This window comes from Antechinus flavipes, chromosome 1, assembly GCF_016432865.1.
Source record: "Antechinus flavipes isolate AdamAnt ecotype Samford, QLD, Australia chromosome 1, AdamAnt_v2, whole genome shotgun sequence".
In the NCBI taxonomy this organism is placed as follows: Eukaryota; Metazoa; Chordata; class Mammalia; order Dasyuromorphia; family Dasyuridae; genus Antechinus; species Antechinus flavipes.
Genome location: NC_067398.1, coordinates 4,422,816 through 4,448,944, shown reverse-complemented (window position 1 = coordinate 4,448,944; position 26,129 = coordinate 4,422,816). Strand labels below are relative to the sequence as shown.

The 26,129-nt window shown below is 51.9% G+C and overlaps 1 protein-coding gene across 3 annotated transcripts in view; it reads left to right on the top strand.

The window, feature by feature from the left end:
* Positions 1-26,129, top strand: part of AOAH (acyloxyacyl hydrolase) — an 80,989-nt gene that overhangs the window by 18,118 nt on the left and 36,742 nt on the right. For all 3 annotated transcript variants that reach the window (XM_051978400.1, XM_051978409.1, XM_051978415.1), the window contains exons 4-10: positions 1,512-1,578; positions 3,732-3,831; positions 18,802-18,861; positions 20,751-20,821; positions 22,686-22,746; positions 23,739-23,809; positions 24,438-24,486. In XM_051978400.1, the coding sequence (XP_051834360.1) occupies positions 1,512-1,578; positions 3,732-3,831; positions 18,802-18,861; positions 20,751-20,821; positions 22,686-22,746; positions 23,739-23,809; positions 24,438-24,486 (479 nt within the window). The remainder of the gene's footprint in view (positions 1-1,511; positions 1,579-3,731; positions 3,832-18,801; positions 18,862-20,750; positions 20,822-22,685; positions 22,747-23,738; positions 23,810-24,437; positions 24,487-26,129) is intronic.

Sequence of the window (26,129 nt, the reverse complement as noted above, 5' to 3'; positions counted from 1 at the left end):
GGTGGCAAAGAACTTTTACAGTGGAGGAGAAGATGGAGGTGGGGGGAGCACACGAAATTACTCTCATTGGAATTTGCTCAAAGAGGGAATAACATACACCTTCAGTTGGGGGGTAGAAAACTATCTTACTCAAAAATGAAATGAGGGGAGAAACTGACAGAAGGGAGGTGGAATTGGGAGCTGCTAGGTGGCGCAGTGGATAGAGCACCAGCCCTGAAGTCAGGAGGATCTGAGTTCAAATCTAATCTCAGATACTTAACACTTCCTAGCTGTGTGACCCTCGGCAAGTCATTTAACCCCAAATGCCTCAGGGGAAAAATGACATCACTATGTTAGGATCAAGTTCCAAGTGTCTGCCGGTGATTCATCAGACCAATATGAACCTGAGCCTACCTCCGGTCAGGTACAAAAAGTCCCCAGGGACCTGGGCAGGGGAGGAGGGGGGAGTCTCCAACTTGTGCATCTCACGTTACTTCCGAGCTACTTCACTTCTTCTTTGCTCGGAGCACAGATCTGAGAGGGCGCCTGCCGGGCGATCCTGGGCCAATGAGTCCCACGTGTCATTATCAATCCCAGAGTTCTGAAGTGTCTTTGTGTCACTTTTTCTGGTCACTTTGTGAACACTCGCCCTGCCCGAGTTCTCCTTTAGAGCTCCTTTAGAGCTCGTTATCGATGTGTGCATCCCTAGTAAAGAAGCTTATCCACAGCATTCAAAACTTCTCCATTGGCTGAAAGCGATGATTCCGCGCGTGAATGGCGTGACGCTGCCTGTGGAGCTCTCGGTGTTCGGTATTGGGCCGAAATGAGCTCCCGCAGGCAAGAACTAACCCGGACTTCCCGGGGCTGCACTGAGCACAGACCCCTGCCCCACCAAGCCCCGCCCCACCCACTTCCCTCCTCCAGGTGAAGAATTCCCATCAGGGCAGGAGCGGACCTTTGATGCTGGGTCTGTCCTCAATGCTGAAGACATCAGGCTAGGAAGCACGGGAGCAAGCACGCGGCCTTGTTTCTCTCCATCGGTGACTGGGAAAGCTCGGAGCACTGTCCGTGGTCCTGAAATCCCGGCAGGCCGGCCATCGGGAGGGGAGTGTCCTATACTGAACGGCTTCTCTGGGCACCAAATTAAGGAGAATTTTCCTTAAACCCTCACGCCTGACAGTATCAAAGGCCCTGGTCAGATCCACAGCGTTGTTACCGCTGTATATGTTAGCAATAATGTCTGTTGCAAAGAAAAACTAATTTTTTAAATAATCGATTCATGAAGGAATTATTTAATTGCAATGGAAACATTTGTTAAAATATTTACCCTCTCTCCTAATTTTAAGTTTTGATAGAACATTGATTTGGAACCGAATAAATGAATCAACAAGAAAATACAGACTTTCATGGGTCTATATGGGGATAAATATATTATATATGTGCATATAATAATATAATATAATATAATATATTATATGCATATAAACAGACGCACTTTGGAGTTTAACTTTAAATTTCCCTCATTTTTGCAGAAAAGCTCTTCCTGAAAAGCATCTGCTTCCTCACAGCAGAAATCTTTGGACCGGACATCATCAAACTGTAAGTATAAAAGGCTCCAAATCGGGGGAAATGAACTTGCTGGGAGAGAGGAGATGAGAGAAGGGGGTGAGGATTCCAGTTTAATCTGCTCAGAAGAGAAAAGCGGAACCCGCGGCATTATTTGTCTTATTCAAGCAAATACACACCTTGAGCTAGGAAACATGGAGCTTTGTTTGGAATCCTAACTCGGGAGCCGTGATGTTTTGGAACAAAAATTTTCACAGACAAAATGCCTCCAGCAATAGCAGACAGGGCTACTCTGGGTAGTTCTGAGTCTTCCTTCACGTCTTTCCAGTTGCCATCCATTCTTCCTTCCCTGGTCCCCACTGTACATTTTCTCCTGATGCCCCGGGTCATTTCCTGCCCTCCTCCTTTTCCTTCTCTCTGTCTCCTCACCTTTGGCCATGGCTCCCTCGGCCTATCAGGGCCCACTGACCCGCAGATGGACTGAGCAGAAAATAGCCTGTCCCTCCTCCCCTGAGCCACTTTGGACCGGAGGAGTTGTGGGAAGGTCTCCGGCTTCTCTCGGGAGCTGGGCCTTCACCCTTGTTCTCCATCACGAGCAGGAGTAACCCTCCCTGTGCCATCACGGACCCAGGCAGATGCACAGCCGACCACAATGGAGGACGAGCTCTCCCAAGAGAACACACACACAAGGAAGTGTGGAAGAGAGAAGGGCAGGGCAGGGCAGGGCAGGGAAGGGAAGAAAAAGAAAGAAAAATATTTATACAGGGCTCCCATTATTCCCATTTCACAGTGAGGAAACTGAGGCAAATAGAAACTTATCCACTGTCATCCAACTAAATCTGAGGCTGGGTGTGAGCCCGGGCCTTCCTGACTCCAGGTGCGATGCTCTGTTACCCACTTCGCTGCCTCCCAGGAGTTGGAGAAAGCCCGGATTCCCGGCCCATCTCTCATGTTTGTTGCCCCCATGATTACACTGCCTCATCCCCACAGGGGAGCTCATGATCTCTGCAGGCTTACCCCCTAGGCCTGAGGATGAGCTGAGATTGGGCACTTCTGCCTGAAAGCCCCAGCTCAGCCCTCTCCTCGTGGGTCCTCCCGTATCTCCTGGAGGCTCGTGCTCCTCTCCCAGGACGCTCCTGGGGGCTCCAGGGAAGATGCGGGTTGTAGCCCCCGATTTGCCCCTCTCTGTTCTGCATTGAGTGGAGAGCCGAAGGCCTGGGCATCAGTCTGGGGGTGCAGAGAACTCAGAGCCGTTCTGGCAATGCCGGGGTGGGGGGCGGATGTGCATCCTCTCCCTCTTCGTGAGGAGCTGGGGCTGGGGGTCTTCTCTGGGGGTCCCAGGCCGATCCCAAGGAGGCCAACGGCCCCAGCTTTCTGGCCGCGGGAGCAGCGGGAGGAGCCAGAGCCCCAGGTCCTGCGCATGAACCAGTCTCGGGTTGGGACCGTGGGCAGGACCGCTCGGGTCGGCAGGCATTTACCACAACCAGTCCCCAATGGCACCGAGCCCCCGGTTTAAGCAGCTCCGTCCGGGGGCCTCCCGGGTCACGGCCCAGTTTGCTCAGCCCATCCGAGCATGAGTCCTGAGCCCCCCCACTCAATTCCATGGAGGACCTGAAACCTTCAGACATTTGGGACTGAGTCTGAAGCCAGCGGGGGCTGGAGGGACTGAACCTCGGAGACTTGTTCTCACCTCATTAAGAAACAAGACAAGTTCTGGCTCACTCTAAGTGGGATGGGATGACTTGATTGATTTTTCAATCAACCTTAGGCTCAGATTCATGAATATTTTGATTTAGTTAATTAATATTTAAATTTAATTCCTAAAAAGAAGAAATAAATTAAAACAAAAAGGTCTGAACAACACCTAAGAGCCTAGGAGCAGCAGATTCTCCCAGCATCCTCTTGGTGCGAGTGCCTAAAGTAATAACACTGGTCCCTGTAGAATGACCCCCGAGCTGATTTGACCCGGCTCGTTTGGTGAGTTGTCCAGCCCAGCAGGCTGAACACAAAGCTCAGCACTTCTCCCCCGTGGCTGAGAACAAGATGGCAGAGAGTCGGCCGGCCCCAGCAGCCCAGGGGGAGAAACCCAAAGGCCCAGGGCAGCAGAATAGATTCTGGGCCTTAGCTCTGTTCCTGGGCTGCCCAGGAAGTGTCCCTGACCTTTCCTCCGCTCCCTTTCCCTGCAGGCTGAGTCTGAAGCTGAACGCGGATGTGGTCTGCCATGCCCTCCACTTCTGTAAGCAGGAGCCCGGGCAGCCCCTCTGCCACCTGTACAACCCTCCCCAGGTGAGTGTTTCTCATCCAGCTCTCCCTCCCCAAGCCAACTGTCGGGCTGCAATTGTTCTGCAGAATGACAATTTGGTTCCTTCGATTAATAGTATTTATTAAGCTCCAGTTGTATACAAGGTGCCAGGGCTGCAAAGGCAATAATATTGAGCAATCTTTGACAAAGAGTTTATATTCTGATGGCAGGTGTAACGCAGACATAGCAGGCAGGTTCTCTGGCTCCTGGTGACCAAGCAAGCATTTATTAAGCACCTAGTATATCCCCAGCTCTGTATTAGGTGCTAAAGAAACAGGCACAGAAAAAGAAACTGCTCCTCCTCTCAACAAACTGACATTCTCATGGGGGAAACAAGGATTTATACAAACATATCCAGCAACAAACATAAAGCAAATGAGACCCAAGTGGGCACGAAATACTACGAGGCATTTGGGAGGGAGGCTGCTAGCAGGCTGGGAGATGGGAAGAATCAGGGAAAATGCATGAAAAAGATGGTGTCTGAGCTGCATCTTAAAGGGAAAAGGGGGTCTGGAAGTTGAGGATATGGAAGGGTTGCATTGCAGGTATGGGGGGGGTCACCTGGGCAAAGGCACAGAGGCAGGAAATGATAAGAACGGAGAGAAAACCAATCTGAATGCACTCGGGAGCATAAATTGGAACAAACATGATGGGTTTTCAAAGCCAAACAAAGGAACACACAGGGGATTCTGGAGGTAATGGGGAGCAAGTGGAGTTGGTTGAGCAGAGGAGTAACCTGGTCAGTTTTACACTTAAAAATGTCTTTGTCATCAGAGGGTAAAATAGACTGAAGTAGGGAGTCTGGAGGCCCGGGGGATGAGCAGCTTGGACACTGCCCCCAGGATCTAGACAAAAGGCGATCAGGACCTCAACATCCTAAGTCACAGCCTCTGCTGCTCTTGACAACAGGGACCATTTCTTGTGTCCCCAGCCCCTTACGTGGGCCTGGCACACAGTAGGTGCTAAATAAATGCTGACTGAGGAATTGAAGGAGAGAAATTGAAATGATGCAGGAATCCCTCCAGGTAGCAGCGATTGCACAGTTGTGGTCGCTCCTCTGGGAAGTTTTCAGGGGGAGGAAGAAAGGGTGTTCCACACATGGGACAAAAACCACTCAGGCATCAGACCAGTCCTGCCCAGGCAGTAAGTTCAGAAGAAACGCTCAGTGCCGTTGCTGGGGCGTCACTTGCTCTTTCCTTCCGCTTTATTCAACACTCACCCCTCGCAGGGCCCCCATCCCAACTTCCCCAGTCACTTCACAACCATCTGGCCGCAATCCTTCCCCATGTGCGGTCAGATTGTGAGGGGGGGTTGGAGCACTAAGGGAGCACCGGGCAGCTGGGGGCTGCTCTCGGGCACTGATGCAGAGAGCACTAAGGGAGCACCACAATTACAGAATAATTCCTGTAAAAACCCACCTTCTTCCTAGATTTGTTCTGAGGTTCTTAGGGAGGAATCTGACCGTAGCACTGGAGCAAGTTAAAGGGCTGCCGGGCCTTTTTTTATTTTTCCTCATTTTATAGATGAGGAAACTGAGGCAAACAGAATTAAGTGACTTGCCCAGGGACTGGGAGGTCAGTAATGGAAGCATTTCTAGTGTGTGGAGGGCGGGGGGATGACTGCGTTCCGGTCCTGCCCAGCGCCGGCCCAATGCTGACTCAGTAGTGTGTCTCTTGGGGAGTGGGGACCCTGGACGTTCTGGGAACTCTCATCCCCCAGGATCAGTGGCCACAGGCTTTCTCTGGAAGACTTTGGGGACTGGGGGGCAGTGCTGCCAAGTACTGATACACAGGGGCTGATAGTGTGGAGACCGTTACAAGAGGGAAACGTGCTCTTAGAGGAAGGCAAGGGGACCGGCAGCTTGGAGCTTTGGGACAGAGATGAGGGGAAACGGGGACGGCAGGAATTGCATTCGGAGAATTTCCAGGGACTGGGCGGCAGGAGGAGGTGAGTCTCCGTCTCCTCTGCTGATCTCCACAGCACACTGCTGAGCCGGACCGCCGCATCCGTGCTGGCCAGCGTATTCCGAACAGCCTCCCAAACATGCAAAGAGGAAACTAATTTCATGAGGGGAAAGGCCAGCCCACCCTTCGCACCCACTAGAACTAAAGAAAGCCTTCTGAGCTCCAGCCGAATGAGCAGAGAGTTGGGTCTCTCTGGGTTAGTCAAACAGCGGGGAACCAGGACTGGCAACAATCAAGTGTTCAGCCACTCACAGGCCTTTAGTTATCATTGAACACGATCGTCCGAGCTGGAGGAGACCTCAGAGGGCTCCAAGGGAAGGAATCCCTGACTCCGAGGCCACCCGTGACCCGGGGAAGGGATCCCCGGCTCCGAGGCCACCCGTGACCCGGGGAAGGGATCCCCTGGAAGCCTCTCAGTGAGAGGACTCGGTTAGTTGATCAATCAGGCAGTCATAAGCTGAGCTGGGCACTTTCTCCACGGGGAGTTCTGGGCTGAGGGCCGGGAACCCAAAGTAAAAACAACAAAGAAACCTCGTCCGTGCCCTGGAGGAGCTTCCAGCATAACTGGAGAGGCAACGTCCCACCACCGTGCACACGCAAAATACGCAGAGGGTGGATGGAAGGAAATCTGAGCTGAGAAGTGCTCACCTTAAGGAGGACCAGGACACCCCACTGGCAGGAGGTAAGACTTTGAAGAAGGCAGGAGGGGGAAGGGAGGAGAGAGAGCACTCCAGGCCCGGAGGACAATCCAGTCAAAGATGGAGCGCCCCAGACAAGGAACAGCAAGTAGAACTGATTAGAGTCAAATGAAGCACCTACTATGTGCCAGGCAACATACTAAGCACTGGGGATTCAGAGAAAGGTGCATAATAGGTCCTGTCCTCAAGGAGATCACAGGGTGAAAAGGCCCAACCAATAATGACCACGTGTCCATTTTAAACATAGGTACAATCACACTTATAAAAGAAAAGCTCACAATCTTTTTTTCTTTGGTGAGGCGATCGGGGTTCACTGTAACCCAGGACCACACCGCTGTAAGTGTTCGGTGTCTCAGACCAGATGTAGCTGCCCCTCCCAATCTTGGAAAGAGAAATCTGGGGAAAATTAATGAGGGAGAAGATTAAACCATCTCTGTTTCCAAATATGAGAAATCAAACAAAAGATATGGAGTAAAATAAGAAACTTTTATCTTCTTCTGACAAAGGGAATAAAAAATTTAATGCAGCTAAATTTAACAATCGTGAAGTGGATATAAATAGACTGAAGTCCCCACAGAATTCGACAGGGTGCTCAAAAACTTGGAAAAATAGACATGTGGAAAGAACTTAATGGAAAAATAGGGAATATACACATGTCTATGTACCAACACACTGCACGTGTGTGCATATTATGCACATATATATGTGTATAGACATATAACATATATTCTATATACATATATACCCATCATAGGGATACTGCTTAGCACATTGCCCAGCTCATAGTAGGACGTTTGTTGCTTCAACTGGACTTATTGACTGAACCATGACTTTACTGCTATGAAGAACTCCCAGGTGTGGAAGAGCCCTCTCCTAAACCAGGTTAGCCTCTTTTCCGAAACAGAGGGTCCTGAGAATTCCCTAGCGAGTCCCTCCTCACTCAGTCTGCGTCAGCAGTGAGCCTAGAACTGAGTTATTCCTTACATCAAAGCCGGCTGCTCCGCCATGTTCCTTGTCTAATGCACATCCTAAATACACTGCTTGCACATAGAGATTTAGATATAAACAGAGATGATCACGTGCACAAAGTATCATGGTCTAGGATGCGGAAAACTCCTCATTAAATGTCCAAAGGCTCAAATAGGAAATTCTCCTTTCCACGCCACAGAACAATAACCAAGCTAAACCGAAGGCATCAGGAGTTGAACCAAAAACATGGCATGAATACTATCCCGGGCTTACGAAGAAATTCTCAAAACCAGACCAAGTCAGATTGCTTTAATGAGAATTCAAGTAGAAAGTACCAAAGTTCATTGGTTATTATTGTTAGTGAGTCCTTTTCAGAAGTCGTGTCCAGTTCTCTGTGACCCCACTTGGCAAAGATTTTGGAGAAGTTTCTCATTTCCTTCTCTAGCTCATTTTACAGATGAGGAAACTGAGGCAAACAGAATTAAGTGACTTGCCCAGGGTCATATATCTGGGAGGTCAGCTTTGAACTCAGAGAGATGTGTTCCTGACTCCAGACCCAGCACTCGATCATTGCACCACCTACAGGATACGGTCCAAGTAATACTTAGAGGCCGGCCTGCTTTTATCAAAAAGAAAAGGAGAAACTCAATTAACGGAGTCTGCTTTTAAAGAAATCAGAAAACAAAGAAAGAAATCTACCAAAAGAAAGAGAAAAAGAGAAAGCATCAATATTAGTACAAAAATTAATAAAATGGAAAATAAGAGAACAATTACACTGATATCTAAAACCAAGACAGAGATTTTGAAAAGACCAAGATGGAGCTTCTATTTAGGAAACATTATAAGGAAAAGAAGAATGAAAATGCAAATTACCAAAATTACAAATGAGAAAAGAAGATCAAAACAAACCCAGCAGATTTTTTTTAAGTATCAGAGATAAGATTATGTTAATGCATTTGGAAATGTCTTAGACAGAGAAGAATATCAACAAACCAGAAAATACCCAATGAGGCAAGATGGGTCTCCCGGCCAACCACAGGCAGAGAAAACCATGGACTAGACATAAGGATCAAGACAGCAGAGGAAAGCTTGGGTCCAGGGCCTGTGCCCCAGGGAAGGATCCGAAAGCTGGACTGGGTCCAGAGCAAGACCCAGAAGAGGAGGAGGAGCTTAGTCTAAGTCAGAATAGCGCCTGATGAGCTCGAGGCTGGGGACGTTGAGCCCAAGGAAGAGAAGACTTGAGTGGCCCACGACCCTCATCTCTTGTTGTCCCACTAGCCTTGTTTTGCTCAGAACCAGGACTAAGTTTGCTGAATGGATGCTACACGGCAGCTGGTTCCTGCTGCCCAGAAATATAACGGGCCGCCCAATAAGACCGGGAGTCTTTAAGACCAGAGTCAAGTACACTGAGGCAGGAAGGAGTGTGGCATTGTGGAGACAGAACTGGATTCGGATTCAGGGAATGTGGATTTGAAGCCATTTTACACCTTCCTCTCCATAGTAGCTTTACCTTCCCATGCCTCAATTCCTTGTCTGTGAAATGAAAGGACTGGAGGAATTGTACTCTTGAGTCCCTGCTGGCTCAAAAGCTGTAGAGGGGGACCCAACTTCAGGGATGGACCCTTCTCCCACCTGGGTGTCTGAAGGGTCCCAGGCTTCCTGAAACAAAGCCCTGTAGGGAGGAGCTCCCTGTTCCAAGCATCAGGGTTGGACTAGAGCTTCTCCAACACTAGGCAATCAATGGATGGCATTTGGGGTAGACACTGAGACCAGACTGTCTGACATTTTGATCCTAGTCAAGATCTAGGTCCATTTAAGGCTTTCCACATGGCCTGTGTGCTCCTTCTGCCTTGAGTCACCCTCATATTTTGGGAAGAACCGTTAACTTGGAGTGAGAGCCCATATTATCAGAGGGCTGGCCCTTCGCTCCCCCAGGATTGGCAACTACGAGGCCATTTTGCAGGTCTGGGTTGGGGCCTGAGCACCCAAGTACCGTGGGTCTGAATGTTGTGGGATCCAAACAAGAGTGTAAAGAAGTGGAGGCGTGGAGGGATGGGAAGGAGGAAGGACTGCACTCTGCGCTATTTCCATAAGAAAGGTAGAGAAAGAAACGGCCAGGGCACCCTGACTTTGGGGGAGCAATGACTGGAAATCTGAGATTGAGGGTCTCACCGCAAAAGCCCAGCTTATCCCAGAGTGAGGTAAACACATGAAGGGGATTCACTTTCAAGGATCTTACATCTGAAGCTGGAAGAGACCACAAAGACTGATCAGCCCAGCCTCCTCTTAGGTAGGAAATTGGGACCTTGGGATGTTAAGGACTTGCCTAAGGTCATACATGGAGTATGTAGTAGAGTCTATCCCTCTTTCCATGATGTCTCTGATTTCTAGTCCAGCCCTCTTTCCATGCTCTTTGAGCCTCAGTTTCTTCATCTGTCAAAGGAACAACACTGTAAGCAGTCCCAACTTCTTAGTTATTTTGATGCAAGATTCATAAGAGATTAGAAGTGAGTGTGTGTGTGTGTGTGTGTGTGTGTGTGTGTGTTGGTCAGTAGAACAGTTTTGGTGATGGACTCTTGGTCTTGGTGACTTTCGGCTCAAAATTATATAGGACAAAAAACAGAAAATTCATAAAGAATCACAAGTTGTAGATAAGAGCAGGAAGTGAATGGGGACAAAGAGGATCCCAGCTCCAGTGGATGCCCTGGACCCCGTTAGATCAAATGATGGTCCTAGCTCTGGATGGCCCTGGACATACCCATCGGACAGTGCTTGTATTTAGTCAACTTTTCCTCCCAAGGAGTTTGGGATTGAACATGACTCTGCTCTCCCAGTCTCCAAGCCTCTAGGAATAGAAATCAGTCAGCAGGGGAACAAGGAAGGAACTATCACAGCGCCCGTTCTCCATTCTGGTGCAGCCTTCTGCTCTCCTTGACAAGTTGTCAGGACATCACAAGCTTGGTCTGGAACAGGAAGATCAGATGGTGGCTCCGGCCCTGATGGCCCGGAAATAGCACAGCCCATGAGTGAAACTTGTCAAACTGCCAGCCGACACAGCTCCAAGAGTCACTTTGGGGGTTGAATATTGGCTGTCCCCGAATAAGAGGAGGAAAAAATAGGAAAAAGGCAAATGATAGAAGGGAAGGAGAGGGCTTCTGAGGAACACAGTGAGATCTGGAACAGGAGAAAAGTGACACAAGATGGCACTGAGCAGACTCTTGCTTCTAGGGGGTTTCAGAATCAAAGTCCCTCCCTGACCAGATCCAACACAACAACTGTTCTCCTCCTCCTCCTCTTTTCTCTCTCTCTCTCTCTCTCTCTCTCTCTCTCTCTCTCTCTCTCTCTCTCTCTCTCTCTCTCTCTCTCTCTCTCTCTCTCTCTTTCCCCCCTCCCCCCAGTTTTCCTCCTACCTCTCTGATCATTCATTCTCTGTCTCTTTTGCTCAACTTTCTCAAGATCATACCCTCTAAGCAAGGTATCCCTCAGAGTTCTGTCCTGGGCCCTCTTCCCTCCTCCCTCTAAATTATATCACCTGGTGATTTCATCAGTTCCCATGGATTTAACTATCATCTTCACACTGATTATTCTCAGATCTACTTTTCCTGTCATAATCTCTCTGCTGACCTCCATCTCACATCTTCATTGCCTTTCAGATATCTTAAACTGGATGTCCAGTAGACATCTTACACTCAACATGTCCAAAACGAAACTCTTTTCCTCCAAACTCCTATCTTCTTTCCTCTATTACTGTAAAAGACACCCCCATTACCCAGAGCCCAGACTCACACCTACATGTCATTCTGGACTCCTCATTCACTCTCACCCCTCAGATCTATAATATCAAGACTTGTGGATTTCACCTCTGCAGCATCTCTTGTCAATTTTGTTCCTGCAGCATCTCTTGTCAATTTTGTTCCTGCAGCATCTCTTGTCAAATCCTTGCCTACAGCATCTCTTGTCAGTCCCACCTCTGTAGCATCTCTTGTAGATTTCACTTCCTCAGCATCTCTTGTAGATTTCACCTCCACCGCATCCTTGTTGGTTTCACATGCACAGCATCTCTTGTTGATTTCACTTCCACAGCATCCTTGTTAATTTCACCTCTGCAGCATCCTTGTTGGTTTCACCTTCACAGCATCGCTTGTCAATTTGGCCTCCACAGCATCATCATTGATTTCATCTTTGCAGCATCTCTTATGTATTTCACCACTGCAGCATCTCTTGTCAAATTCATGCCTACAGCATCTCTTGTCAATTTCTCCTCTGCAGCATCTCTTGTAGATTTCATTTCTGCAGCATCTCTTGTCAATTTCTCCTCTGCAGCATCTCTTGTTGCTGTTACCTCTGCAGCATCTCTTGTAGATGGTTTCACCTCCGCAGCATTTCTTATAGATGTCTCAGCATGTCTTATTGATTTTACCTCTGCAGCATCCTTCTTGATTTCACTTCCACAGCATCTCTAGGAATTCCCCTTTTCTCCTCTGACACTGCTCCCCACCCTGATGTAGGCCCTCATCACCTCACACCTCAACTATTGCAGTGGTCCGTAAATGGGTTTGCTGCCTCAAGTCTCTCCCCACTCCATTTCATTTTCCATTCAGCCTCCAAAGTGATTTTCCTAAAACACAGGTGTAATCATGGCACCCCCTACTCATTAAACTCTAGTCGTTCCTGATTCCCTGCGGGATCAACTACAGAATCCTCAGCTTGGCACTCAAAGCACTTCATGACCCTCCCACCCTTCCAGTCTTGTTACACTTTACTCCCAAGTAAAGAATATGTACTCTTTTTTTTATCTAGTAACAACAACCTTTTAGCTATTCCACAAACAAGATACTACATCTCTCTTCTCTGAGAATTTTCTCTGTCTCTTCTTCCCACCTGCAAGACTCTTCCTCTTCATTTCTAGCTACTGGATTACCTGGCTTCCTTCAAGTTCCATGCTCTATAGGAAGCCTCTTCCAGATCCTCTTAATTCCAGTGCCTTTTCTCTTGTAATTATTTCCTACTTATCCTGTAAATAACTTGTCTGTACATATTTGTTGTGCATGCTTACTGTTTCTCCCATTAGGCTATGAGTTTTTTGAGGGCAGGGATTGCTCTTTGCCTTTTTTTTTATATCCCCAACGTTTACTATAGTGTCTGGCATATAGTAAGTGCTTAATAAATGTTTGTGGCCTGATTTCATTTTAATTTAACAAACATTTAATTAATCACCTACTGTGTGGCAGACAGTGTGTTATGTTTTGTGGGTAGAAAAAAGAAAATAATGCTCTCTCTTACCTCAAGATGTTATAACCCGTTTTGATAGCCCTTTCAAAGAGATTTCAAAGAATAAATGGAAGAGATGCTAACAAAATGAAAAGAAAGTAGGTCTCAAAACATAGCAGATTCCTATTGCCCTTTATAATAATAGAGGCAGAAATGTCCCAAAATAAAAGGGGGAGGGAAGAGAGAGGGAGATCATTGAGAAAAACCAAAAATCCTCAAAAGAGATTAGCCTCTAAGAAAGGGGAGAAAATATTATCAAGAAAAATGACTTAGGAAAACATAAACCAGAGCATGGAAAACAAATATTATGATACAGACAAATATTAAAAATCCAGGGAGATGACATCAGATAGGGAAAAAAAACATTAATATCAAAGGCAGTGTCTGGATTGAATAATAAACATCATAAGGGAAATAAAAAGAGAATTTGGTACCAGTAAAGACAAAAATTGACAGCTATAAAGGGATCTGCTGCAAGCCAAATAGAAAAATAGTCATGGAAAGCAAATACACTGAGAGATATGTGGACAATGCAAATAGGCATAGGGAATCAAAGAGAAACAGAAGGCTTCTGCCAGACAACAAAAAGGCCAAAGTCACAGTTAAGGATCGGCAGGAAAAAAAAAAAAGATCAAGGAACAATTTGGGGGGATGGATGAATAAGATTTCATGAATTTAGAAGAAAGTCAAGAACAATGGAGAGGACAGAGCACCAAGAGAGAACTGGAGGATCACTGGTTGGATCCTCCAAATGATGTGAAAGCAGAAAAAGCTGCACAGGAAACAGGGCAGGAATTTCCCCAAGTGAGTGAGAATAAAGGATAGAGTATAAAATGACAGAACACCGGACACCTGCAGAAATGACTGTCAGATTCAACTCACCCAGACACATGGAAGAAAGAAAAAGTCTTCAATCTGCCAATATTATCTACAAAAAGCCAGCAAACCCTGGTAGAATCTTTGATATGCAAATCAAGCAAGACCATCCACAGAGGTTATTTGAGCAAACTTAAAAACTTCGTAATCTAAGAGGGAATTCAATCTGTTACTGGAAAATAGGAAACAGAAAAGCAGCTAAGTAGGATGGATGAGATCATGAAGAGCTGGCTCCAGATGCAGACTGCTCTCAATATTTCCAGCATGACAGAATATTGAGGAAAGGATTCATTATTCAACAAAGCCTGGATAGCAAGAGCTTGGTTTAAAAGAAAAATGGGAAGGGGCCAGCCCAGCTCAGCATTTCCCGCACTAAATTTCCAACAGATTAGTAATCAAAATGTAAAAAATACCAGAGGATAATGGAATGTTTGGTGCATCTTTCACAGCTGCGTTAAGGGGACAAATTCTTAACCAGCCCTGACTTCAAGCAAATTATGAGTCAAATAATACATGAAATCAATTAGACTGAAAAGAAAAAGCTTCTGCACAACAACAATGAAAAAAAAGCAATGCCTTTGGAATAAGGAAGAAAAAACAACTGGAAAAAACACGAATTGGATGTTTATCATAAAAGGCTAAATCCAGCACGAAAAGGAACTGGCCTAGATTCATAAGAACAAAGCCTATTCTCCAGCAGGCAAGAGACCCAAGAATAGCAAACACAAATATCCAAAACCACGGGGAAAATGTTCAAATTTCTATCAATCAAGGAAATTGAGTCACATTGAAACAAGCCTTAGATTCCACCTGACCTTCACCAAATTAACAAAGAGGAGAAAGGCAATAAAATTTCTTGCCGGTGCACACGCTGAAAATTGCTTCAATTTAAAAAAAGAAGAAAAAAGATGGAATTACATCGTGAGGATTTCATGTTGGAAACAATCAGGAGTTCTCGTTCATCTCGCAGAGGTCAAATGCAGCCACGTCGCTGAATGAGATCAGAATGGCGATGCAAAAGCCGAGACGGCACGTGTCTGCGGGCTCCATGTGGCACGAGGCTTCTTCTTCTCTGAAGGTGGCCCCCCCACAACTGGACGATGGGGAGAGGCGCCTTCTGCCAACGAACTCCAGTCACCGGCATCCTACTTACAGCCTGCATTGCTTGTCCATCATCTGGTTTCGCTCTGAGACCGATAGAAAGTCCTCCTCCGGGGTCTGTCCAGCTGTCGTTTCATCACATAAACCTCGACATCCCAGCCAAGCACAACGATTCAAAATCAGAGCAGGAAAATGCAGGGTGATTTAAGAAAAGCAATGCCAGTTGTCAGACTCACACCAACCATGCGTCCCATCGTAACTGCTGGGCAGAAGACCCAGAGGAGTCCCACGGAAGGATCCCGAGCCCCGAGCCCTTCCCCACCGGGCTGTCAGCGGACACAGACTTTGAGTCGCCGTAGTTCTCCGCTGTGATTTGGTTCAAAGCTGGGTCACTGCGTCCGCCTCGCAGATGGCGGAGAGAGATGCCAGCCATCACGGCTCCTGGCTTGGAGGTGACTGATGATCAGACTCAGCTGCTCTGACTGCAAAGGGGGTCGCTGGCTCCAGAATGAGAGGGAGCATCTGGATTAAGTCCCTTCCCAGCCAAGAACACAGACTTCTCACACAGAGCAGTTACTTCAGTTATCCCAGTTTTCTCTGAGAGAAAGGCATATGTCTTCTTAATCAGAACCTTCCTCAGTCTCACCCATGGATCCCCGCTCCCATGCTGCCTCCCGTGTCCTCCATTAAGGCTTTTTTGTAAGTCAGTCAGTCATCCAAAGACTGTGCTGAGGGAGCAGCGTCCGGTGCCTTAGTCGCGCCTCCTGAGCTAGGAAGCCTCCTTGTCCCGGATGTGCCCGTCGCCCATCTGCTGACCTCTCGGGCCCAAAGACAAGCCCACGGGCATCCATTTCCCCAGATTCTCGCGTTGCCCAGGCATGTGCCGGTGAAAAGAGAAGGCTCCGGGCCGGTAACTAACGCCTCGACCCTTGCCAGCCAGGAGTCACCGGCCAGTACTGCTTTCCTTGCATTCCCCGACCCTTCCCGGACCGTCCCCGAGATTCATCAAATAAACCCCACAGGGGTCCCAGAGAGTGGGACACGACTGAAATAACTGAAGCACAATAAATCTCAGCGATTTTTTATTCTTACTTTCCCACAGTCTTCCCAACATCTGTGCTTTCATTCAGATCGACATTTGTCGATCTGACATATGTGAGGTGGAGCCCCAGAATTTAGACTATACTTCTCTGATTGGTGATTTGGAAGTATTTTTTCCTACCTAAGATTATGATTCTCTTCTCCTATTCGTATTCTTTGACTACTTTTCAACTGGGAAATGGCTCTTATCCTTCTATACTTGAATCTGTATTTTATGTAGCTTAGAGACTCACCAGAGGGGAGAGTCAGGACAAAAGTCCCACAAGTGTGGGGGGGAGGACAGCAGCAGGGCAGGGCCGTGGTCAGCAGGAGGTGAAGGCCCGTGGGAGGCCCGTGGGAGGCCCGGGGCTCGGGGCCTCAGGCCAAGTTGGGGGTGGGACCACTAGCCTAGAGACTTTGGTGCCCCTGAGAGCCCGGCACCTCTCAATGGGCCATTAGCTACCCCAATGTCCCCGGGGCTTTGGGAATGTGAAAATGGCCTTTTCTAGCGCTGCGCATGGGAAAGGAGATTTCTCCTCCTATCCCAACCGCCCTCCTCCCCCCCTCCCCCCTGCCATTGAGGGCCGTCTGCCAGGGCCTGGACCAGGACTCGGAGTGAGCCTGCGCCGGGATCCTGGGCTTGCAGAGAGAACGTTCTCCACTCTAATCTTTTCTAGGGTTGAGAAGCAAGGACCGACTGAGAAGTGAGAGAGCGTGCAGGGGAAGGGCCGGCTGGGGAAGGCCATTCAGGGGAAGGGCTGGCCAGGGAAGGGCTGGCTGGAGAAGGCCGTGCAGGGGAAGGCCGCGCCGGGGAAGGATCCTGCATCCATGTGGCAGGATCCTTTGAGGGAGCCCGGGATGCTTACCTGGGAGAAGGGGGCGGTGTCCTCGAGGGTTTGGAGGGTTGTCCCCCCAAGAGGGATGAGCCTCGGCCGGACAAGGGAGACCAAGGGGCAGGCGAGGTTCCCTACACATGGAACTGCCCCCAGTGGAAGGAGCTGCCTTGGAAGGGGCTCTTGGCTCCCTCAGAGGCCTTCAAACTGAGGCTGGTGGGCCCCCCTCGGGCCTGGGGCGACCAGTGGTCCCTGGCAGTCCCTCCCCGCTGAGACTCTCGGGCTCCGGGGCAGCTCCTTCCTTCCTCTCCACGGGAGAGCTTCTCTGCTTTGGATCAAAAAGGACACGCGTTCACTGGACATTTTTCTAAACGTGTGGCCAAGGGCCCTGTGCCCGAGCAGGGTCAGCCTGGCCTAGTCCAGACCATTTGGAAGGGGTCCCTTGTCGTTCAAGGCCCTTCATCTGTTCTTAAAACCTGGGTCCTGCCTCCCCTAGGTCCCATCCAATTCCTATACTCACAGTCACCCAATCACCCAATCACACCCAATCACACACATACATACTCATGATACATGCAAATCACGCTCACAATCACACACATATTCATAATACATACAAATCACCCTCACAATCACCCTCACAATCACACACATACTCATGATACATACAAATCACACTCACAATCACACTCACAATCACCCACATACATACTCATGATACATACAAATCACACTCACAATCAGACACAATCACCCACATACATACTCATGATACATGCAAATCACCCTCACAATCACCCTCACAATCACACACATACATACTCATGATACATACAAATCACCCTCACAATCACACACATACTCATGATACATTCAAATCACCCTCACAATCACCCACATACTCATGATACATACAAATCACACTCACAATCACACTCACAATCACACTCACAATCACCCACATACATACTCATGATACATACAAATCACTCACAATCACACACAATCACCCACATACATACTCATGATACATGCAAATCACCCTCACAATCACCCTCACAATCACACACATACATACTCATGATACATACAAATCACCCTCACAATCACACACATACTCATGATACATTCAAATCACCCTCACAATCACACACAATCACCCACATACATACTCATGATACATACAAATCACACTCACAATCACACACAATCACCCACATACATACTCATGATACATGCAAATCACCCTCACAATCACCCTCACAATCACACACATACTCATGATATATACAAATCACACTCACAATCACACACAATCACACACATACATACTCATGATACATACAAATCACCCTCACAATCACACACAATCACCCACATACATACTCATGATACATACAAATCACACTCACAATCACACACAATCACCCACATACATACTTATGATACATGCAAATCACCCTCACAATCACCCTCACAATCACACACATACTCATGATATATACAAATCACACTCACAATCACACACAATCACCCACATACATACTCATGATACATGCAAATCACCCTCACAATCACACACATACTCATGATATATACAAATCACACTCACAATCACACACAATCACCCACATACATACTCATGATACATGTAAATCACCCTCACAATTACCCTCACAATCACACACATACATACTCATGATACATACAAATCACACTCACAATCACACACATACATACAAATAACACTCACAATCACATACATACATACAAATCACACAATCACACACATACATACAAATAACACTCACAATCACATACATACATACAAATCACACTCACAATCACACACAATCACCCACATACATACTCATGATACATGCAAATCACCCTCACAATTACCCTCACAATCACACACATACATACTCATGATACATACAAATCACACTCACAATCACACACATACATACAAATAACACTCACAATCACATACATACATACAAATCACACTCACAATCACACACAATCACACACATACATACTTGTGATACATACAAATCAAACTCACAATCACACACAATCACACATGTGCACAATCACACACACGCTGGGAAGCCCGAACTGTCCCCTGCCCTCACCTCCATCTACTTCTGCCTTTGCAGGGGGGCCTGAAGCACGCGCTGAGCAGAGCCAGCAGGAGCCTCCAATACACGCCACCCTGGGTAAGTCCCTGGGCTGGGAGGCACCAGCCCCTCCCCCCACTTCCCCAGCCCTTCCCCAGCTGCAGGTTTATCTGGAGAGAGGCAAGAGACCCTCCCTCTGCTCAGGGAGCACCTGCTGCCAAAGGGCCTGAGCTGGGGGGAGATGCTGCCCACGTCCAAGTTGGGAGCCATCTCTTCCCCCCACTTCCCTTTGAAAGAGCTGCCATCGGTGCCGGCCCCGGCCTGTGGCCCCAGCACCCCAGGCAGCCTCGGGCCTCCTCCGGGCCCTCTCGGTGCTTCCCCCAAAGGTGGCTGGGGGAGAACCTGGGGCCGCCTTCCGGCCTCTCCTGCATGAAGTGAGCAGGGATGAAGCAGCCGCACGGCCGCCCCCTGTTCAGACACAACCCCTCCCGCTTTCCTGAACTGAATCCCGGCGGCTGCACCCACTTTCACATCCCGAGCCTGGGAACCCGTGGCCATTCACAGCAGCCACGTTTCTGTGGTCTTCAAGTGGGATCTCCCACGGATAGCCTGGGAGGGAGACGCTACCGCCCTCCATGCTTATGGGTGAGAAAGTGGGGCAGAGGGAGTCCCAGAGCCGCCAAGTGTCTGAGGGCAGACTTGGACCCAGCACTCCAGGCTCTTCGCCTCCACCCGACTGTGTGATACATACAGGTGCCAAGGTGGGGGAACTCCCCGGCCCACAGACCTGAAAAAAGGCCATCCCCTGCGGGGTCCATTTACACCCCCCTGCCCCGGCCCCTGCATAATTTGAGACCAGAAAAAGGTGGTTCTCAAAGCCGAAGGCAGGCGCAGATGCATAAGGATGATGCGGCTCTGTGACCTGGTACTTAGAAGCAAGAGAGAGACAGAGACAGAGACAGAGACAGGGAGGCTCGCCCCTGGACTGTGCCGGTGAGGGGACATGACTCCTGCTTGACTAAGAGAATTCTGAGCTGGGCTAGCTTCAGTCGGGGACTCTGAGATGGCAGCGACAGCCACGCTTACACTATGGAACGGCTCTCCCTGGACACACAGGGGGCTGACTCCCAACAGGCCCCAATTCAACCGAAGACCCCATTTATTCCTGTGTATTCTTCGGCCACCTACTCGTCCCCCAGTCTCTGTTTAATGTTTCTTTGATAAAGAGATTTAGTGGCTGCTCGTTATGGTCGTTGATGCCACTTGTATTTGATCGAAGGGAGCTGAGGGACATTAATTTCCCCTGGAGAACGAGGAGGGAAAATGTCTCTTGTCTGAAGCCTCCTGCCCTTGGCCCACTGGCATTGGAGAGATCCGGTGGGGAGAGAGACTGTCAGTCCGTCCTGGGACAGGCGAGGGAAAGAACAGTTTCCGCCCTAACCGGCCCCTCTCCCCAGAGTCAGAGATGTCGGTCCCTTGGGGGGGGGGCAGACTTCCCGCCAGATTTCTGTCTCAGGGCCGCGTGTGGCTCAGTTTACATCCGACATTTTTCACTATTGCTGTTCCCGTCTTTCTTTGGGCCATAACCCCCTTCCCTCCCGTCCCCTGAGCTATGGGGTGGAAACTGGAAGGTGATTGGGCCTCCTGGGGGGGGTTCCCGGTGGGGGGAGTTTGGGGGGGTTTCAGCAGCCGGGGAAGAATCTCAGGAATCAGGCGCAGAGACTGGTGGGGCTGAGCAGCTCAAGGGAATTCTGGGGACTGAAGCATGAGGAAGGTGGGTCCAGGCCCGGGAATGAGGCCGGCCTAGCTTTGGAGGAGCTAAAAGGAGTGAAGCCAGAGGCGGCTCGAGAGGGGCCTTGAGAGGGGCGGCATCCAGAGAATGGCCCGACATGTCCGGGGACAGCGCGGGGAGCAGCGGGGGGAGGGGGGGGAGGATGCCGGCCGGCTCGCGGGCCAGCCCGGGCCTAACGCACCCTTCTCTTTCCTAGACCAGTCCTGGGGATAGGACGGGGATCTGTTCCATCCCTGCTTTGGCCAAGATCTGCCAGAAAATTGAACAGTAAGTATGGCGTCTCTGCCTCCCCGAGCTCTGTGCACCACGTCGGTTTCAGTTCTGGTTTGTTTGGGTCTTTTCCCCAGCATCCTTCGGGTGTGAGGAACCTTCCGGATCATTCCATCCAGTCCCCTTTTTTACAAGTCCCCAGAGAAGGGGAACATCTCCCCACCCCAGGCAACTCAGACCTGGGGACGGGCTCCGGCCGGTGGGACTCTCCTCCCGGTCTGTGCCTGTCTGGTGGGCAACGAGCCTGGGGAGGGGCCTGGGTGGTCAAGCTTGGCCACCGAGCCAAGTATCAGCCGGGGCCGGGCTTCTGGGGCTTCTGGGGCTTCCGGGGCTTCCAAGGTTTCCAGAGCTTCCGGGGCTTCCGGGGCTTCCGGGGCTTCCAGAGCTTCCGGGGCTTCCGGGGCTTCCAAGGTTTCCAGAGCTTCCAGGGCTTCTGGGGCTTCCAGAGCGCCCATCTGCTCCGGAGCCTTCTTTACAACCCCCACCCCGGCTCGGACCCCCCACCCAGGCTCGGGCCGACCCCCACCCTCATAGCCTCTTGTAGCCTGTAGGTGGGAGGCGGGTATAAGTCCTCCCTTGTACCACACGCATGTTCCAGGACTGGATCCAGCTCCTGCTTTGGGGAGCCCAGCGGGAACGCAGGGGCCGCCTCTGACCATGTGCAACACGGAACTTTTTAACTCTCCTTCCTTCTGCCGCCTGAAGCCCCCCAGCGAGAGGGCGTCCTCCCTTCCCCGGTGTCTCTCGGAGCTGTTTCCTGCCAAAACTTCCCCCCCTGCGGGCGCCCCTTGGTTGTCAGGTTAGACCGAGGGACACGGACGCTGGGCGCCCAGCAGAGCTCGGACACAAGTCAGGACAGCACGAGTTCCAACCTGGCTTTCTGGCCAAGTCATTTAACATGTCTCTGCCTCAGTTTCCCCGGCTATAAAACGGGGCAATCACAGCACCCGCCCCCCCATGGCTGCTGCCGGATGTCTGAGTCGGGTCCAGCCCTGCAGCTTCCTGGGTGGGGGGTGGGGGGGCGGGGGCGGGGCTTCCTTAGCAAAGGCCTGGAGACTTTGCCGTTTCCGCCTCATTTTACAGATGAGACGCGGGCAGAGTGAGGGGACTCGCCCAGGGGAGTGTCGGGGACCGGCCGGTTCCGAGCTCTGGCCCCTGAGCCGCCCCGTGCCCCCCTCCCCCTCCATAATTAGAAAGGCCCCGCCCGCGGTAGGCGCTGTATAAAGGCCTCATCAGCGTCCTCGCCAGCGCGGGAGCCGGGAAGGGCGCCTGGTTCTGGGCCTAAGTGCGCTGCCGGAAGCGCGCCCGGAATCGCGCCGTTCTGTCCCCTGAGCTCCCGCAGAGGCCGGGGGCTGTTACCCCGTTTGGCCCTGGGGGCTGCTCTCCCCCTCACCGCCCGGTCCGGGGTCCGAGGCTGACTGACTCGGGGCTGAACATCGCGGCCCTGGCGCCTCCGGCCCAGTCCCGGCCGCTGGTCCCGAGCCCGGCCGCTCCCTCCCCAGGCCCCGCTGCCCCTGCCGGGCCTCCCGCAGCTCCTGGCGAGCCGCCGTCTGGGGGAGCGGGAGATCCGACCAATGAGAACCCAGACAGACCCCGGGGCGCAAAGAGCGGGCGGCCAAGGGGGGGTAGGGGATGTGTGTGAATGTGTGCTTGCCCGTGTCTATGTATGTGGTCGTGTGTGTGACGCAGGGGACCGGCAGAGGGCGCGGACAGCCCGAGGGCGACCTCCCCGAGACGGGGCCGGGGGTCGCTGCGGGTGCCGGTGTCCCACTAGCCTCCTGGGGCCGTCCCGGCAGCGCTGCCGCCCTTGGCGTCCCCGCGTCCCTCCCGGAGCCTGAGCCTCTCCCCTCTCCGACCCTAGCGTTGTGAACACGAGCCTGCCCTGGGAGGACGCGGACGGGGACAAGCACAGCGCCTTCCCCGTGAGTACCGCCCGCCAGGGCTGCTCCCCGCGGCTCTTCCTCTCCACAAACGCCCCCTAGAGCAGACAGGGACTCCCTGCACCTTGATGGGGGTGGCGGGGCGGCTGGGGCAGGATCCCCCTTGTGCTCCTTCAATGGCTCCGAGCCTCAGTGGGTCAGTCCGTCCCCATCTAGTCAAACTCTGCCGGAGCCGCCCCCAGCCTCTCACCTCCCTCACCTCCGAGCCTTTCAAGACAGCGATAAAACCATCGCAAACCCCTCCCATGAGCCTCTCGACAGCCAGGTCGGTACCACTGGGACTGTTCCCATTTTACAGATGAGGAAACTGAGGTGGAGAAGGAATTACCTTCCCAGGGTCATAAAGTAACGGGGATAGAACTTGAAGCCAGGTCTTCCTAACCCGAGTCCAGCCCAGCATCGCCTTCGGCTCCCGGAGGCACAAATGCTCATCCGGGTTCTTAGAAGGTCTCATAAAACTTCAGTAATTCTCAGAACAATGAGAGCTTGCATGTTTCCCGGGCATGGAAGGGCAGGCGTTCAAAGGCCACGGTTCCCTCTGCTAGAATAGCAAGATGGCGAGACCAAACCAGCTCTGCCCTTTGCCCTTTGCCCTTTGCCCCCTCCCTTCCCCGAGTCCTTCAGAGGATCCAATCCCCGGTTCGACGTCCACACTCACTAAGCGACTCTGTGGTCCGACCTGAGCGCCTCCTTGCGGGATTACTGGCAAAAACAACCAATAACGGCCTTGACGTGTGCTCAGGAGAAAGGGGGTGTAGAGGGGCAGCGGGGGAGGGGGGGCGCAGCGGATAGAGCCCAGCCCCGAAGTCAGGAGGACCCGAGTTCCAATCCTGCCTCAGACGCTTCCCAGCTGGGTGACCCTGGGCAAGTCACTCAGCCCCATTGCCTCAGCAAGAGGGGCCGCAGGCCCCAGGACCGATCCCTGAGCTTCTCGAGGCCGAACCCCGGCGGCGGAATCCTCTCTGTCGTTTCAGACTTTGAGAGGCTTTTACTGGAGAGGGAGAGACTGCGATGACAGGAACAGGGACGTCTACCCCGGCCGCCGGTAATTTCCCACTGGGGAGGGGAGGGCGCCCTCGGGCCCCGCCCCCATCCTGCTCCGGAGCGAGAAGTGCCTGAGGCGCGTCCCTGGGACACAAAAGCCGGAGCCCAAAGCAGCCACTTCTGGCCCCGAGGGGGGGGCGGGGTCCGCGGGCTCTAACGTTCAGTCCAGCTGTCCTGGGGGCGAACACGTGCTGGGCCGGAAGCGCCCTGGGGCCTCCCTCCTTCCGGAAGGGCCCCGACGTCTCCTGCCAGTCCAAGGAGCCGGGCCTGGGATGGAGCTCAGCCCGGTGCCCCTCCGTGAGGTGCCGGAGGGCAGTGACCGCCCAGGGCCCGGGCAGTGCAGCTGTTCCTTTAGATTGGCCAGACTCCGCTTGGAGGCCGGGGGAGATCCAGCCCACTGAGCAGACTTGCCCGGCCCGAGGGCGGAGACCCACGTGGGGGTCGTTCTTAGCGTCGGGCCCAAAGGTGCCTGCAATCAGTGGCGGGCCCGCCAGGCGCCCCTCGTCCGGCTCGGAGTCAGGCCCTGCGCGGGAACCACCGGGCCGTGGGGGCCAGAAATAGCCCCGAAGTAGTCCCGTGGGGGGCGCCCTCACCTTCCGGGGTAACGCGCCCTTGTTTTTCCCCTTCAGGCCGGAGAACTGGGACTCGCGGCAGGATTCCAACTGCAATGGCATTTGGGTGAGTCACAAAGCCGCGGGCCTCCCTCCCCGGCCTCCCCCCCCCCTTAATTCAGTTCGGTTCGGGAAAGGTTTCCGGGCGCCGCGCTGCACTCTGGGAATCCGCTTCCCGGAGCTGGTTAGTGAGGGGCAGCGACAAAAGGGAGTGGGGGTAATTTCGGGGGCTGCTGGGGGCGCGGAGCAGCTCCTGGCAGGAACAGAACGGGAGCGGAAGCTCAGAGAGAGCTGGGAGTGGGAGAGCCCGGGGTAAGGAGAGCCCGGCAGGCACAGCCTGTGCAGAGGCTGCAGGCGGTGGATGGGGAGCTGTGGGGGACCGGGCGCAGGGGCCGCGGGGAGTCCGCAGGGCCGGAGCCCCCCGTGACGGTGGGGGGGCTCTCCCGGAGGGGGCTTGCCCTTTCACCCGAAGGTCCCTGAGAAGAGGGGCCCCGACCCGTCAGCCCCGGGCTGCAGGACTAGCCAAGCACTGGGCAAAGGCGCGGAGGAGGGAGCTGAGCCGCAGCGCAGGCGGGAGCCGGGTTGTGCTCATTGGACAAGATGGGATCAGAGGAGGCGCCTCCCTGCTGGGACTGTGGAGGAGGGGGCCGGGAGGTCTAGAGGTGGGAGGGGGACAGGAGGGGAGGGGCGCAGGAAGGGCAGGGGGCAGCTCCCTCAGCTCCCACCTGGCTAAAGTAGAGGGAGGCTCCTAGAGAGCACCGCGGTGTCTGCCCTTCCCCTGGCACCGGATCTGGCACACATAGGTCCTTGTGTAATCCCCGCTTCTTGTGGTTGGCGGGGAATTAAAGTCTCTGTAAATGTGAGTAGGGCTTTCCCTCCCACTGCCTTCTGATGAGGGATAGATCTGGGATCCTCGGGTAGGACCTAAAGGGAATTAGGGTTTGAGATCTAGCGGCAGGTTCCGGGTACAGGGAGTCAGAGTTCCCCGCAGCCCCAGCGGATTCGGGGCAAGGATTGGGCTAGAGGTCGCGGGAGTCCCCAATAAAAGCATTTATCGGCCCGAAAAGCGAGATTGATAAAAGAGGTTTATTACGGGGTTTGGAAGCGAGGTGAAAGCAGTTAAGGAAACAGGTGAAGGTGGAGATAAGAAGACACGGGACAGAGGGTCCTGGCGTTCCAGGCGTAAGGCCGCCATGTTTGGGACCTCTGCAAAGGGGGGGTTCTAGTGTGTCCCTTTTATAACGGGAGATTTAACTCCAGAGGCCTGTGAGTGTAGCCCCGGTTGGCTCCAATCCGGGTGGGGCTGGGACAGGCCCTGATCTTCTATTGGAATTCAAAGGAAGCAAGATTTGTGAATCAAAAGGTCCTTGATTGACAATTACATCAACTAGGAGGGCTTGGGAATCAGAAAGAAGGGACTCTTAAAGGGACCTCACCCCATCGCTTCCATAAGTTATCGGCCAGTAAACCTGAAGTGAGCATCTGAGGCGGAATGGAGGTCCAGCCAGGGTTTTCCAGGCTCAGACGCCGCCGCCTTCACTCCTGGGCGCCATTTTTCACCGTCTTGGAGCCCTGCAGCCTCTCCAATAGCCAGATCCCTCGTGTAGGACCCCCCCGGGTGGCCGCCCAACCCTTCCCCAGGGGTCACTCGGCAGGAGAGCTAAAAGGAGCCGAGAACCGAGCGGACCCGCCGGATTCGTCCCCAGGGCG